Genomic DNA, 18,074 nt, shown 5'->3' with positions numbered 1-18,074 from the left:
TGTAAAGAGTACTTTTGGGTGTCAGGGAAAATGTATGGAGTAAAAAGTACATTATTTTCATTAGGAATGTAGTGAAGTAAAAGTAAAAGCTGGCAAAGATCTAAATTATGAAGTAAAGTACAGATAACCCCCCAAAAACAACTTAAGTAGTACTTTACAGTAGTTTTACTTAATTTAGGCCCTTTCTAGATGTATACATGCCTCGTGTAGGATCCTATGATCTGTGAACCGTACATGATACAGACAAAATCTTTGTGCCATGATACTTCTTATAGTGTTCTCTCAAATATGGAGTATGTCTGTACTCTGAAATACACATTTACAAATGTATTTATTCAACATAAGACAGATATGAAAAGATCAGGAAACATTTGTTATTTGTTTTACAAGTATTTAACCCCTTATTTTTGCTACTATTCTCCATATATTCGTCCATACATTTTTCAACTGGTACCGGCGGACATTCAGATGAGTCTTGTGAGGCCTGTGAGTGTCCTAGAGCAAAACAACCAACATGTACGTGTTCGCGAGAGTCATATTACTGTGTATCCCAAACTGTTTGGACGCTACAGACAGAAGTTGGCAGATCCAGCTGTAAAATGTACACATTTATTTATTCAACATGTTATTCATATTAATATCTCAAAACTACCCACTTCAAACACGTCAGATTTCAGGAGTGGGATCTCCAGCACTTGTAATGACATGATGTCATAGGTCATCAACCAATCACAGCCCTCCTTTAGGATTGCACATTCAGCAAGTCACCAGCAGAGGGAGTTCCCTTTGTGAAACCATTTTCCCATTCATTGTGTTCGAGGTGCTCATAAAATTGATCATACCTTCAGAATTAGCAGAGAGCCCACTCTGGAACCAAACAGCGGTACCAAGTAGTAGGCCTAGTAAACAAAATATCAGATTAATAAATGCATGACACAATCTATATTTAGGCTAGTTACATTAACAGTAAACAAAAGGGAAATGGAGAGCCAAATAACCAAAACATACCCTACAGCCGACTACAGTGAGATGCAGCCATGCACATGCTGTCTTGCCAAATAAATAGGCCTGTACAGGCCTGCTTCAAGCATGAAAAATCATGACGTTCGCTCATGAGTTCAGCAACACGATGTTATACGGCACAATACACTTATGCGAATCAATTTCAACCCAAATAATCAATTATGCAATGCCAGCCGACCATAAACATGTTTCCAATACTTACAGTTCCATTTACAGCAACGGAAACCTATAGGCTACCAAGAAAGGCTACATTCTATTATGGTTATCTATTTCTATGATGAAACATACTGATATGTAGCTGTACACCCAGGGGAATCATTTGGGGTCTTGCATTGGATTTATAGTGAATTGTTCTTATATCACACTATACCAAAATAAACATAAAAGTTCCAAAAATGAATTTGACCAAGAAGTGACAGGTTCAAAAAGTGGCACAAAATCTCACCACGCTCTATCACCACTATGGACAGCGGCCTACACACTAAAGCAATATTTTGATAAAAAACCAACCAGCTAGATCTTACCTTTTCAAAAGCGTTGCAGCTTCCTTGATGCTCTGTGGAACTTCCTGAGTAATCGATAATTCCATTCTTACCCGAAATTGTAAGATCCCACTCAAATACCAGTTGGATTAGTTGAGCATTCCTCGGGTGTAGCGTGCATCTTCTGTGCTGACTGAACACGTTAGTCAAAGTGGCCCATGGTTCAGTGCTGTAGGCATCATCGGCATTGTGGAGATCGCACCAGAGAATCATTGCAGGATATCAAGTGGGGTCCATCTGTCCTCATTGGAACCAGAGAGGCCGATTTCAGTCTGCAAAAACTGGCTTGCGACACATTAAACTCAGCTTCCATCAAATCTGTTTTGCTTAGATCCAGCAGTGGTTTCACCTTCTTGACATATTGAAAGTCATAGCTCTCTGGGCCAATAGCACACAGGGCCTCCACCAATCGTCTTGACCTTTCACCAATGACAGCATCCAACGTGCTGAAGAACAGTCATTTACACTTAGTCTGTTCTCCTCTGTCCTGCTGGCCTACTGTACTGTCCACCACGTATTGCTGGACAGCAATTGCTGAACAGTGGTCCACAATTGCTGGACAGTGGTACTAACATGGTGGTGCATCAGTGCCACTGGGTCTGCACTGTGCCCAAATGGCTTCGAAATCGATGTCACACCTCAGCTTCTCGATGCACTCCAACGCACTGTGGACCACGTTGACTCCAGTGTAACGATCCATTGCTTTTGCCTGGTGTCATTTGATTTGAGTATCAAGACAACTGAGGATCCTGTGCACCAGAGTGGCTGTAAACTTTAAGCCGGGTTCCATCCATCATAGCCCTGTAGCTTTAAATTGTACTTCTGTTTTGTAGGACAGCATGCATTCGATGTCAGAGAGGAACTTCACAGTGCTGTCCCAACTTTTAACAACCACTGACACAGTAGGCAGGTGTCTGGTCCACCTTTGATCCAGTGACCTTTTCCAATGGTGTAAAGTACTTAAAACTACTTTAAAGTACTACTTAAGTCGTTTTGGGGGGTTATCTGTAATTTACTTTTTAATTCATATCTTTGCCAGCTTTTACTTTTACTTCACTACATTCCTAAAGAAAATAATGTACTTTTTACTCCATACATTTTCCCTGACACCCAAAAGGACTCTGTACATTTTAACAGGAAAATGGTCCAATTCACACACTTATCAAGAGAACATCCCTGGTCATCCCTACTGCCTCTGATCTGGCAGACTCATTAAAAACAAATGCTTTGTTTGTAAATTATGCCTGAGTGTTGGAGTGTGCCCCTGGCTATCCGTCAATGAAAATGTAAATAAAATTGTGCCATTATGGTTTGTTTAATATAAGGGATATGAAATGAGTTCTACATTTACTTTTAATACTTAACTACATTTGAGCAATTTCATCTAATTTGATAACCAAATACTTTTCGACTTTTACTCACATATTTTTTACTGGGTGACTTTCACTTTAAACTTGAGTCATTTTCTATTAAGGTATCTTTACTTTGACTCAAGTATGACAATTGAGTACTTTTTCCACCACTGGACTTTCAAGGTTTCTCCAGTGTACAGGGCAGCCACTGTTGTTTTTTTTAAAGAACTTGTAGAGTGAGTCACCGACATTAATACAAGTCCTCAAGCGCATTGTCAGACCACATGGTTGGGTTTATGCGGAAGACACATATCAGTTACATTTACATTTAAGTCATTTAGCAGACGCTCTTATCCAGAGCGACTTACAAATTGGTGCATTCACAGTTGAAGGCATTCAGTTGTACAACTGACCAGGTATCCCCCTTTCCCTTTCCTCATTGCATGAAACAATGAACATATGCCAATTCTCTATTTACTTTTTGTCCTGCAATATTTTCTGCATGCCCCCCTTTTCACCTGACATGACACTAGCACCATCATAACATTGATTAAGTATCCTTTCTGTGCCAAAGCCAACATTTGTTTGCCCGTTAAGAACTAGTTTTGTCAATGATAAAAATGATAAAGCATCAGAGTATATTGTGGTTTCCATTGGCAGCAACCGCTCATACACATTATTGTTTCATCCAGGTAACAAGTGACAATGGATATATTTTCACATCCAGTAGGATCCTTGGTCCTGTCTACATTCAGTGTGTACCAAGATTCTCCCTGATTTCTTTCACTATTTCCTCAGTAACAATCTCACCCATGAGCGTTATGATTACATTTGGAATACGCGTGACGTGTACAGTATGTGGCATTGGGGGGTATGGTGTTAAGCACCATGGCACGTTCCTTTTCTGTTATATTATATAGACAGAAAGAGTCCACTGCCCTTCTCTCCTCTTGACTCTACCGAGTACAATGTCCCCCTCAGTGGTTGCTGGTTTGAAACAAGGAACTCAATAATGTCCACAATCGCTGACAAATACCTGCGATTTCTTGCCAGCTGCCCATCATTAACAACAGTTGACACTGATAATCCCAAAGCACTTCAAAATAGTTTTTCTTCCCACAGTGCAGTGCATTTCAAATACTCTTTGCATGAATACCTAGCGAATCCTTTGGTACTATCAATATCATTCTTCCAGTTAGAATACCCAGCTTGGGTGAAGGCCTTGTCTGCGTTAGCATTGGACCCAACACAGCACTTTAGATATGGGAAGCAAAATGCAGCATCTAGAGTATTCCAACCACTCTCTTCCTATGAACCAGTTGCTATTTTCCAGAAACACTACGGCTAGGCTAGGATTCTAGGCTAACCTGGGCTGGCTCAGCTGTTCGCTGTGGAGCCATTATCCTGGCAGCGCTTGTGGAAGGGTGGGTAGGCTCTGCACACGGAGCTAGCTGGAGATCGGCAGCATCATCGCTGTCGAGCTTGGCGGCGGCCTCTGTTGTTTGATGCTGCTGCTCATCACTCTCCTTTTCCAATGTTTGGGTACTTTGGCAAAGCCAATTTCTGATATCCATCGTGGCAGATTAGCTGCTTCGATCGAGCTAAATAGGCTGAAGCTAATAACAAACGTTTTTTAACAGCTATCTAGCTAAGAGTAAAGCAGCTTTACCTGTAAACTTTGAAATCAAAATCAAATACTACAGGGGGAGGCATATCGCGTTATTCACTTAGACTACGACAGAGATGAGAAGTGTTTTTCCTGCTTTTTATGGACACCCAAAGGAGCCAAACCTAACCACCCAGTGGCTTTCCATAGCCCCCCTACACACGTGTGCCCTGTCCAGCGCAGAGGAGATAGATTTTTTTGGTGCCAACCAATCATTTAAAATGTTTAGCTATTTTTATATAAGGTCATAAAAATAAAACCGAGCGGGCTAAAGTTTGAGCCCCCTTTAGCCCCGTAGTGGAGCCGGGCCCGCGTATACCCATATTTATATAAAATGCACTTGATTTTTCATCAGTACTGTGTGAATGACTAAACTGCTTGGAGTAACCCTGGATTGTAAACTGTCATGGATGAAACACAGTGATGCAACAGTAGCTAAAATGGAGAAAGGTCTGCTCATAATAAAGTGTTGCTCTGCCTTCTTAACAAAGCCATCAACCAGGCAGATCTTACAGGCCCTAGTTTGGTCAGGTGCCACAAAGAGGGACTTAGGTAAACTATAATTGGCCAAGAATAGGGAAGCACAGCTGGCCCTTAAATGTACACGGAGAGCTGACATTAGTAATATGCATCCCGATCTCTCCTGGTCCAAAGTAGAGGAGAGATTGACTTGTTTTTGTAAGAAGTACTGACAAGCTGAATGCACCGAGCTGTCTGTTTAAACGACTAGCACACCACTCGGCCACCCATGCATACCCCACAAAACATTCCACCAGAGGTCTCTTCACAGCCCCCGCATCCAGAACAGACTATGGGAGGCGCACTACTACATAGTTCCATGACTATGTGGAACTTTATTCCACATTAGGTAACTAATACAAGCAGTAGAATTAGATTGAGTAGACACGCACAGGCACAGATACATGCATACACACGATAAAATACACACAAGTACACATTGATTTTGTGTTGTAGATATATGGTAGTAGAGTAGTCTAAAAGTATTTGAAGGGAACATACTTAATGTGTTTTGCGAAATCTGTAGTGAAATGTATTGTTTTGAAATTGTATAACTGATTAATTATGCTGCATCCCAAATAAAATAACATCGCCGTTCAATATATTTCGGGGTATCTGTAATAATCATACTTTTTTATACTAGGGGCCTAAGTACTTCAGATCGTTTATCTTCATGAATGGTTTCATGTGAGATTGGTTGCATGCCCCATCTTAAAGTGTAAGAAGACATTTGATATCACAAAGTACGCTGTATTTCCAGTTTTCCATTTCTCATTCCAATAGCCCAACCTCACCCCAGAAATGAGAATCAGTTGTCAAATCAGTTTACAGAGAAAATACATAGATGTATGTATGTATGTATGTATGTATGTATGTATGTATGTATGTATGTATGTATGTATGTATGTATGTATGTATGTATGTATGTATGTATGTATGTATGTATGTATGTATGTATCTAACAGTGGGGGCTGGTGACTTGAAACACGGAGGAGGATGGGAGACCCACGGTATAGGCACGGAGACGACAGTGTGTTTCAAAAACGTCAAAGACAAATTATTTTAACCTAAAACATTTAATAAAGACATTTATAGTACAATGTTATGGGGAATGGGAATGAGAGAGCTACTTACAGTGTTGGGAAGGGATCACAGCAGTGATTGAATGAGGTTATGAGCCATGAGTTGAGGTGTTCAGAGGCTTGACTTCAGTGCAGGACAGAATTTGACTGGGAAGACAAAAAAACTATAAAACAACACACTACGCAGTTAGTAAAATCATTGATGTGTAATAATGTGATTGTTTTTGTGTGTGTGTGTGATTGACTCTACATACAGTAATGAGAGAAAATGTATAGGGGTACTGCTTGGAGAGGAAACATTCAATGTGCCAGTGGATGAGCGGTCACATGATACGTGGCTTCAGTTCATGTCAGGAGAGAGTTGACAACCTGCAGCAACCTTATACTTGTTCATATGAGTTATATTTAGACATGATTAGGAGGGGATTTCCTCTACCCAGACACAGAGACAACAACTCATAGACAATAGAACTCACGAGGCTGAGCTTGCTTTATGCATGTTTGCATCATGCAACTTTAGGCTTTATAAAAAATGTACTCACATCTGTCATCACTATTATGTTGATTGATTAATTACAGCTAATACATTTGGATTGAATATGTATATCCAGCCTACCCAGCCCAATTTAGAATTTTAACCAAATTTGATCACATTCACATTTTCTCCTGACACAGAAATGGACTATGAATACATAATGTTACCAACTAGTTTACCCTGACCAGATGGACAGGGAACATGGTATGCAGCTGCTCTTATTGGGAGCCTACAGTTGATCAGACTGAAAAATAGTCTCCCTTTCATCCCATACAGCATGTCAGATCTCTCATGTTTAGGTGTAGCCTAGGCTGCTGCAACATTTATGCAATTAGTTTTTGCTTGGGTCCGTCTGGAGTGATTATGTGTCATCATCTTTGCTAAATAAATACAGGAGGAGTGGAAAGTGGAAAGCCTACTTGAGTGCGCGCGCGAAACAATATGGTGCGTCAACCTCTCTCTTGAATCTAACTTTTAATGGACGATGGAAGCTATCAAATCATTCTGAATTGATTTTGACATTGCCAGAAAAGACAGTTGAAAATTCCATATGTGCAGCAAGTAAAGCATCGTCACATGCAATTATCGCTGCGAGCTCCTTGTAGTTTCCCTTCTTAGCGGAACCTCCCTCTCGTCACGTCCTCTAAAAGCTCATTCTTGCATGAACCAAAACCGAGTGGTGTTCATAAGCCGCTTGAGAACATCCAGGTTTCGTCTTACTTTCTCGTTGTGTTGCGTAGTTTGAATACGCAGACCTTCGTCATGATCGATGCAGCTTTTTCCCAGAAGCTTGAAACTGATGTGGGCATTCATATGCTCCCTGCTTTTGTTTCATCGGTCACCATGTCGGTCACTGTAATCAGGCTTTCCAAAAAGCAGGCAAGGCCAGCAATACAGGCGGCTTGATGAAAGGCTCCCTGTTAACCAGCTATACTTTTGATACCAATTGGTTTTGAACACCCTCACTTTTTCATCCTTCTTCATGAAAATGATCTCAGGCAGAGGTTGACCCTCGGTTTTATTTCACACCTTTTCCACGTTTCCCAGAGAATGGGGTTCTTCAACAAAAATTCAACAAAAATTCAACAACATTATCAGTAGCATTTACGGTTAAAACTACACACTCGAGCTGGTAGCTAGCTAGCTCGCTACTGCTACTTGCTACTGAATTTAGCAAGGCAAATTGAAATAAAATGGACTAACTGGACATAAAAATAAATAAAACTCTAAAACCAGGAAAACTATTTACCTCCTCCGTCTCCAGTAATTTGATTAAACTAATTTTAATTGAATAATATCCAAAAAATGCTCAACTATCACTTTTCAAACTCGATCCAATAATGTCACCAACTCATCAAGCTTCTCTTTGGCACACCCCCAATACAACACACTGTGTTCATTCTCTGATTATAATCCTATGATTGGACAACATGTCAGTTCATACTGCAAAAGCTTTGACTGGTTGCAGGTCATCCTCCAGAAGTGGTCATAATTACCATGTAGGTCTATGAAAGTGGGTGAGGCCTACGAGCCTAGGTTATGTATTGAAGTCAATGTACCCAGAGGAGGACAGAAGCTAGCTGTCCTCCGGCTACAACATGGTGCTACCTCAGAGAGTGCTGTTGAAGTTACTAATGACCTTCATTGTAAAACAGTGTGTTTTAATCAATTAGTTGGTGACATGAATATATTTTGTATACTTTCATCTAAAAATGATAACTTTTTTAGTGTTTACTATTTTTTTATAGAAATTTTACAAAGGACGATGGTCCTCCCCTTCTTCCTCTGAGGACCCTCCACTGGTGTCTAACAAATCCATGTTTTCTCCAAAATTTCCCAGATATGTTAATATACAAATAATATGCAATAGTGTTATTTTACAACAGTGAAGCAAGCTAGTGGACTTCATCACGTACTGTTGAAATCAATTTGATCTGTGGGTTTACGATGACACCTAGTGGTCATATGGTTGATTTCGCCCTAACCATCATTTTTTGTCTCCCCCTTGCTGTTCAGTTTTTTGTGATCTGGTAGGTCCTTGAAAACGGTCTCCACCTCTTTCCTGTGCAAGAGCCATGAGTCAAATGTTAGAGAAATTGTCGACTAAGAGATATGTATTAAGAGATATTTTGATGTACGCATTTTTTTATGCAATAGCAAGATTATCGAGACACATCTAGCTAGCTACTTTACAGTTAACAACATGCTCGCCCATAGATGAGAGCTCCATCTGTGTATGTGACAGCGTTTTTTCATCCAATTTGACAGTCCATCCTGGTTGTAATGTTGACATCACCAGAGACGGTCTACCAGCTTTGACAACACTGGTACTGCCATGCATGAAAAGCTAGCTAGTATCCTATTTGATAACTGGTATAACTTTCTAGCTAACTCCGCTATCTCATCAAATAGTGATTTTCTTTGTTATTTCTGCACGATGGCACTAGAGCATAGTGTCTCATATGGACCTCAGTGCCACCACTGGTCCTTTAGCTAGCCACGGAGCCAGCAGGCTTGCATCGGTTTCAATTAGAGTAGACCAGATGTTCCCAAACTGATGATTCACATTTATTTATTTTGATATACAGTTGAAGTCGGAAGCTTACATACAATTAGGTTGGAGTCATTAAAACTAGTTTTTCAACCACTGCACCAATTTCTTGTTAACAAACTATAGTTTTGGCAAGTCGGTTAGGACATCTACTTTGTGCATGAAACAAGTAATTTTTCCAACAATTGTTTACAGACAAATTACTTCACTTATAATTCACTGTATCACAATTCCAGTGGGTCAGAAGTTTACATACATCAAGTTGACTGTGCCTTTAAACAGCTTGGAAAATTCCAGAAAATTATGTTATGGTGTTAGAAGCTTCTGATAGGCTAATTGACATCATTTGAGTCAATTGGAGGTGTACTTATGGGTGTATTTCAAGGCCTACCTTCAAACTCAGTGCCTCTTTGCTTGACATCATGGGAAAATGAAAAGAAATCAGCCAAGACCTCAGAAAAAACATTGGAGTCCTCCACATGTCTGGTTCATCCTTGGGAGCAATTTCCAAATGCCTGAAGGTACCTCGTTCATCTGTACAAACAATAGTACGCAAGTATAAACACCATGGGACAACTCAGCTGTCATACTGCTCAGGAAGGAGACGTGTTCTGTCTCCTAGAGATGAATGAACTTTGGTACGAAAAGTGCAAATCAATCCCAGAACAACAGCAAATGACCTTGTGAAGATGCTGGAGGAAAAAAGTACAAACGTATCTATTTCCACAGTAAAACGAGTCCTATATCGACATAACCTGAAAGGCTGCTCAGCAAGGAACAAGCCACTGCTCCAAACCGCCATGAAAAGTATGTGGATATATTGAAGCAACTTCTCAACACATCATTCAGGAAGTTAAAGCTTGGTCGCAAATGAGTCTTCCAAATGGACAACAACCCCAAGCATACCTCCAAAGTTGTTGCAAAATGGCTTAAGGACAACAAAGTCAAGGTATTGGAGTGGCCATCACAAAGCCCTGACCTCAATCCTATAGAAAATGTGTGGGCAGAATTGAAAAAGTGTGTGCGAGCAAGGAGGCCTACAAACCTGACTCAGTTACACCAGCTCCGTCAGAAGGAATGGGCCAAAATTCACCCAACTTATTGTGGGAAGCTTGTGGAAGGATTCCCGAAACATTTGACCCAAGTTAAACAATTTAAAGGCAATGCTACCAAATACTAATTGAGTGTATGTAAACTTCTGACCCACTGGGAATGTAATGAAATAAATAAAAGCTGAAATAAATTATTCTCTCTGCTGTTGTTCTGACATTTCACTTTCTTAAAATAAAGTGGTGATCCTAACTGACCTAACTGACCTAATTTTTACTAGGATTATATGTCAGGAATTGTGAAAACCTGAGATTAAATGTATTTGGCTGAGGTGTATGTAAACTTCAGACTTCAACTGTATATATATATATATATATATTTTTTTTTTTCATTCTTCACATTTTCAAACAATCCATTTATATTTTCCAACGGGGCTATACATTTGGGTGAGTTTCTTTTCTCATCACCTGAGTAGCCTCGTTTCACTGCCAAAAAATTAAATTAAACCAGCTAGTGTTCAGCGAAATAGCAACACAATGTTAAATAGAGGTAGCCAAGTCAACTAATTAACATCCAATCACATTAACCGTTTCTCTCTCGTGGGTATTCCACTAACGGTTCGTATGTAGCCAAACGTTGCTGCTGTTCATGTTGGTATGTGTACTGATGGCACAAGCGCCATGACAGGGAGACATAGTGGAGTGGTAACGAGCGTGCAAGCAGTTGCTCCTGACGACTTTCTGCACTATGCAATGATATGGGCAGCGACCATGTAACACTTTTACAACAAACAGAAGTGCATTGGTTATCAAGGGGCAAAGTATTGACACGTTTTTTTTTTTAAATGAGGGACGAGCTTAAAGTTTTCTTTAGTGACCAATATTTTCACTTGTCTGACCGCTTGCATGATGTGAAACAATGTTTCACTTTTGAATTTCGATCTCTGAGTGAACAATGAACAGTACATAGAGTGAACAGTGCCCAGACAAGACGAGACAACTTTTTATGAGACAGTCGAAATCGTCATTATCATTATCATGGACATATCTAAGAAAATACCAATAGAAAAAAAAACTCAAACAAACGAAAGTACTGTCATTCCAGGTTCAATGTTTGACGTGACTGAGAGCTGAAGTTGGCTAGCTAGCTAGCAAGTGACAAGAACGTTATCCAGGCTGCATATCAACCATTTTGTTAAGAAAGACCAGTCTTTTTGCGAAGCAAATTTGAAAACATAATTAATGAGTGGGTCGTGTCTCTAGACCAAAAGATCTGTCCGGACTATATCTTCTGTCGGAAGAATGAAATTGTATGAAATAACATTTTAATGAAAATATGTAAATCATTGTTATTTTATTTTAATATGTTGGGAACAGTTTAATAAAAGCAATAAGGCACACGAGGTTGTTCTGTATCATGAATACAGTCACAGTTAAATGATCAGTTTAAAATCTTTAGGTTTAGTGAGGGTCAATTAAGAGATGTCAGATTAAGTAACAGTTAAATGTATTTTAACAAATTAGAAGAGAATCATATCAAAAGCAATGCATTGTGAAAGGCAATCACTTCATGTGAGCAATTGCAATGTGAAACACGTATTTCTAGATGAAACACTGATTAAGTTTGGTGAAAAAGTGACGATTTTGTGTGCTGGACTTAGTCAATTGAACATGTGTTTAGAGTTTCGCAACAGCTGCCTTGTTCATCTGTTTTTCCGCGTTTTGAAAATGGACCACATACTTGTGAAATTGCACCAAAGCGATTGAAAAACAAACTGTAATACCAGAATAAAAGTATCAGTAACAGTCATAACTCAAGGAAGTAGCAGCAGCAGTAGGCCTACGAAAGCTCCCGCAAAATCTGTAATCTAACAGGATTATGATCCACCTGAAGTCATCCTTCATCCTTTTGATTTAGAATCTGTTTGATTCGACGTCCTAAATGACATCATGATCATGGAATCACTTTGGGAAGAAGTCAGAAAGTGCACATCCTCCTCCTCTCTCCTGCTGGATGTCCCTGAGCCTAGTGTTTGCACTGTGAATCCTCAAATCCTTCTCTTCGCTTCTCTTCTTACCTCTCATCCCTAGATCGCCATTCCCTTTCGCCACTCTTCCACTCTGTATTTTCTGAACGCGTTAGTTGCTGTCATTTTTGGAGTACAGTAGGCTTCTCGCTTTTCCTTTAGGTTGTTCATATACACTGAGTGGACCGAACATTAGGAACACCTTCCTAATATTGAGTCGCCCCCCCTCCCTTTTACCCTCAGAACAGCCTCAATTTGTCGGGGCAAGGACTCCACAACATGTCGAAAGCCATCCACAGGGATGTTGGCCCATGTTAACTCCAAAGCTTCCCACAGTTGTGTCAAGTTGGCTGGATGTCCTTTGGGTGGTGGACCATTATAGATACACATGGGGAAACTTGATACAGCAGCGTTGCAGTTTTTGACACAAACCAGTGCACCTGGCACCTACTACCATACCACGTTCAAAGGCACTTAAATATTTTGTCTTGCCCATTCACCCTCTGAATGGCATACATCCACAATCCATGTCTCAATTGTCTCAGGGCTTAAAAATAATTATTCAACCTGTCTCATCCCCTTCATCTACACTGATTGAAGTTGATTTAGCAAATGACATAAATAAGGTATCATAGCTTTCACCTGGATTCACCCGGTCATGTCATAGAAAGAGCAGGCATTCTTAATGTTTAGTATACTCAGTGTACATCATTTTGAGTAGGTTAATCAGTTTTGACTGAGTATGTGTTGACTATGTTTATGTACTGTACAGTTTAAACATTGTACAGTATGTTTGCCAATAAGTCTCAACCTTATTTGTGCCAATAGTTGCGCTGTTGTTTGCTACACTGAGTCTCCTCTTTGCTCAGAGGAAGTGCACATTTGGGGGAGAAAGAAAGAGGGTGAGGAACTAAAGTGAGAAATAGAGCGAGGGGAAGTTAGTTTGAGCTTCTGTGGCTGAGAGAGAATGAGAAAGAAAGGTGCAGAGAGAGCAAGAGAGCGAGCAAGAGAGCGAGCGAGAGAGAGAGAGGGCGAGAGAGGGCGAGAAAGCGAGAGAGAGCGAGAGAGAGGGCGAGAGAGAGGGCGAGAGAGAGGGCGAGAGAGAGGGCGAGAGAGAGAGCGAGAGAGAGAGCGAGAGAGAGAGCGAGAGAGAGAGAGAGAGAGAGAGCGCGCGCGAGAGAGAGAGAGAGAGAGAGAGAGAGAGAGAGAGAGAGAGAGAGGCTGGAGTTCAGTCTCATATCTGACCCATGCGCTCATTTCCTGTTCAGCCCCACGGCCCCAGCATGGCAACTAGCCAAGAGCAACAGGTGATCCCTGTGTGTGCGAGCGAGCGTGTGGGTGGATCAGCGAGACAGGAAGTGGGAGGCGGGTGGTTGAGACAGTTCACCGGAGGGCCTCTCTGGCCACGCCTCCTCTCTCCTCCACCACCCAAAAACACCTACCCCGGTCCACAGCAGCCACGACTGCTGCTCCCCTCTCTCCTCCCCTCTCTCTTCTGTCTGCAACCCGTAACCTCTTCTCATTTCCAACCTCGAAAGAGCCCTGTTATGCACCCCTCCAGAAAAAAAACAGATCCCACTGAGACTGCTTTTCTTGTTCCTTTTCTCCTTCCTTTTCCTAGCCCCCAAATAGACTTTGGCTGCTCCTCGTTTTCCTGTATCCCCCCCCCCCCCCCCCCACCGTGTACTACTAATTTGAAACGAAATGTCATGATCAGTTATATTGATACAATATAAACAACTCAACAGAAATGATGTTCATTGAACTGCATGGAAGATTTTTTTTTTTGACATTGCCTTCTGATGATTGATAAATCAATGGGAACGGTAAAAATAACAGTCTTACATCATCCAGTTTCCTGTGCCTTGTAGCGGTTTCTACCATGTTGCTAGAGCACCATCTAAAGGCCATTTAAATTCTTTCACAATATCTCAGAATGAACATGTCATAAAATGTGAAATTTTATCTATTTCCTAGAATTTCTAGTGAAGAACTTGGAGCTTGGGGGATGTTGAAATGTCATACGTTACATAATTACATTACATAATAGTACAATGCTGTTGTAGTATAAGTGTACATGACGAAGCCTACAAGAGAAAGAAGAGCTTGAAAAATCTAAATATTATTTTAGTGATTTTCATACTTCAAAAGATGGTTGAGTCCACATTCTCCACCAAATGTTGAGTATATACTCCTATATGTATTATAAGGAATATTAATATACATGAATGACACCATTGATGGAATTACAATAGTCAATGCATACACAGTCTCATGTTGGGTTTTGCTCATTAAGAATGGACCATACAGTTGTTGATATCCAAACTAATAATGTAAATGAAAGATGCTGAAAATGCTAAGGATGCTAAATTCTAATGAGCCACCTCTTCCTCTCCCGTTGCAGTTCCATGTCACCATTCAGTATTGAGAGCATACGGCGCCCTCAGAGGTCAGAGTCGCCCGACTCCAAGAAGAGACGCATCCACAGGTGTGACTTTGAGGGCTGCAATAAGGTCTACACCAAGAGCTCCCATCTAAAAGCACACCGGAGGACGCACACAGGTCAGTGTGTGTGTGTGTGTGTGTGTGTGTGTGTGTGTGTGTGTGTGTGTGGACGTGTTTAACTATTCTTGTGGGGACCAGAAGTCCCTACAAGAATAGTAAACAAACAAAAAGTTGACCAGCTGGGGACATTTTGTTAGTCCCCACAAGGTCAAATGCTATTTCTAGGGGGTTTAGGTTTAAGGTTAGAATTAGTTTTAGGGTTAGAATTAAGTTAAATATTAAGGTTAGGAGCTAGGGTTAGTTGTAGGGTTAGGGTTAGGAGCTAGGGTTAGGTTTAGGGTTAGGATAAAGTTGAGGTTTTTGGGTTAGGGTTAGGGTTAGGGTTAAGGTTAGGGTTAGGGTTAGGGTAAGAGTACGGGTTAGGATTAGGGTTAGGTTTAGGGTTAGGGGTTAGGGAAAATAGGATTTTGAATGGGACTGAATTGTATGTCCCCACAAGGTTAGCTGTACAAGACTGTGTGTGTGTGTGGCTTCACCAACTCATTACAGTTGTCTTCATCAATTAAAGTCTATGTCTCACTTTCTTCCTGAATAAAATGATTTCCCTCGCTCTAATACGCATGGAAAATGAATACACATGTAAGCCTCTTCACAATCAACAAGATCTCACGGTCTGACTGCAGTATTCACGCTTGTCGGTAAACTTTCAATTTGACTGTTAAATTTAGGCATTAGTTCTGAATAGTTAAGGTAGGGTTAAGGTTGGGATAGGTTTAAAACAAAAATAACAAAAAAGAGTGCCTAGCACTGGGGTTGAACCTGTGATTCTCTGAGCTTATACCCATCTACCATCTCCATCCACTACGCCATAGCAAGCCGCGAGCCTACTTGATGGTAATAGCACTCACCATTGCCTCTAGTGACCGATATTGAAGCCATCTCCCGACATCCTGGGGACCTAGTCAAACGTTGAATATTGCCTTAGATCTAGTGTGACTTTGCTGGTCACAATAGCACATTTTTTGAGACATGTTATTGACAAGGCAGCATAAACTCTATTCACACACTCACACCCACTTACACTGTTACTCTCGCGCACACACACACATATTCATACACACACACACGTTGACCCCACACATACATACACAAACCATCACACATGCACAAACACATTTAACTATACACGATGCTGCTACCTATTGTTATTCTATAAATTCACCCCCCAAAAATCTTAACTTGGTTAAATAACTGAAGCATAGATTGGTAACGTTTTTACTAATTTGGCACACAGAAACTAGATGCCATGAGTAACTTGGTCAAAAAGAATGGCACAGATTGTCCTAGAAGACTTAAGTGAGACTGCTGTTATAAGCAGTCTTACTTAAACCCTCATATTTGTCGCCCCGTTTGACCTAGAGACTTGTGTCTTTCCTCATGATGAACAAATTTGCCTCAAGGACCCATAAATCCATCACGACAGATATTCCATAATTTTGGACATTTTGGAAAAGCTTTGAAAAATGTATTTTGACATTTTCAATCATAGTCTGCTGCTGGAAAAAACGTATTCTGGCTTAATGCCCCTGATATATTGTGAATAAAGAGAATACAGAGGGTGTTATTTAATGGAAGCTTCTTTAACGTAATCCAGGTGATATCAGACATTCCCCAGGGCAGTTGTCTAGGCCTTTTACTTTTTAAAATCTATACTAATTACCTGCCTCTGGGTAAAGCCAGTGTGTCTATGTATGCAGATGACTCAACACCATACATGTAAGCCTCTACAGCGAGAGAAATCACTGCAACACTTCTTAAGGCTAGGGGGCACTATTTTCACGTCCGGATGAAAAGTGTGCCCAAAGTAAACTGCCTGCTACTCAGGCCCAGAAGCTAGGAAATGCATAGTAGATTTGGATAGACAACACTCTAAAGTTTCTAAAACTGTTAAAATTATGTCTGTGAGTATAACAGAACATATTTGGCAGGCGAAACCCCGAGGACAAACCATCCAGGAATGTTTTTTTTGAGGTCACTCTCTTTTCAATGGGTTTTCTATGTGGATCTAGATTTCTAAGGCACTTGCTTGCAATTCCTATCGCGTCCACTAGATGTCAACAGTCTTTAGAAATTGGTTGATGTTTTTCCTTTTGAGAAATGAAGTGGCCATTTCCTTTCTGGGTGGATAGCCAAGTGTACTGTTGTGGTTGGGGCGCGACCTGGAAGCTCACTCCACTTTGTTTTCGTCCGGTATTGAACAAGGTTTATTCCGTCTTAAATGTAATTGATTATTTACGTTTAAAAAAAACTAAAGTTGGATTAGGAAAGTTGTTTGAAATGTTTGGAGCAAGTTTACAGGTAACATATTAGATACTTTGTAGTCATGTTGTGCGATTGTAACAGGTGTATTTTCGGAATCAAACGCGCCAAATAAATGGACATTTTGGGGATATAACGACAGAATTTATCGAACAAAAGGACAATTTGTGATGTTTAATGGACAAATTGTAGTGCCAACAGAAGAAGATCTTCAAAGGTAAGGCATGAATTATATCGTTATTTCTGACTTTTGTGTTGTGCCTGGCAGGTTGAATTATGATTTTCAAGTGTTTGTTTGATGGGGTGCTGTCCTCAGATAATAGCATGGTTTGCTTTCGCCGTAAAGCCTTTTTGAAATCTGACACTTTGGCTGGATTAACTTCTAGTTCCTCCCAAACCCGGATCCGGGAGCACCCCCACCAGTAAAAAAGCTGACTAGCATAGCCTAGCATAGCGTCACAAGTAAATACTAGCATCTAAATATCATTAAATCACAAGTCCAAGACACCAGATGAAAGATACACTTCTTGTGAATCTAGCCACCATTTCTGATTTTTAAAATGTTTTACAGGGAAGACACAATATGTAAATCTATTAGCTAACCACGTTAGCAAAAGACACCATTTTTCTTACTCCACTATTTTTTCACTCCACCAGTAGCTATCACCAATTCGACCAAATAAAGATATAAATAGCCACTAACCAAGAAAAAACTTCATCAGATGACAGTCTGATAACATATTTATTGTATAGCATATGTTTTGTTAGAAAAATGTGCATATTTCAGGTATAAATCATAGTTTACAATTGCAGCCCCCATCACAACTCTCACTAAAATGACTAGAATAACTACAGAGACCATCGTGTATTAGCTAATTAGTCATCACAAAACATTTCTTAAAAA

The 18,074-nt window shown here is 40.4% G+C and overlaps 1 protein-coding gene across 1 annotated transcript in view; it reads left to right on the top strand.

Moving 5' to 3' along the window:
• LOC129821425 (Krueppel-like factor 12) overlaps positions 1 to 18,074 on the top strand; it is a 150,240-nt gene that overhangs the window by 113,810 nt on the left and 18,356 nt on the right. The window contains exon 5 of the mRNA XM_055879065.1: positions 14,751 to 14,908. Within this exon, the coding sequence (XP_055735040.1) occupies positions 14,751 to 14,908 (158 nt within the window). The remainder of the gene's footprint in view (positions 1 to 14,750; positions 14,909 to 18,074) is intronic.

This window comes from Salvelinus fontinalis, chromosome 23 (assembly GCF_029448725.1).
Source record: "Salvelinus fontinalis isolate EN_2023a chromosome 23, ASM2944872v1, whole genome shotgun sequence".
NCBI lineage: Eukaryota > Metazoa > Chordata > Actinopteri > Salmoniformes > Salmonidae > Salvelinus > Salvelinus fontinalis.
This window is presented reverse-complemented; position numbering and strand designations above follow the sequence as displayed.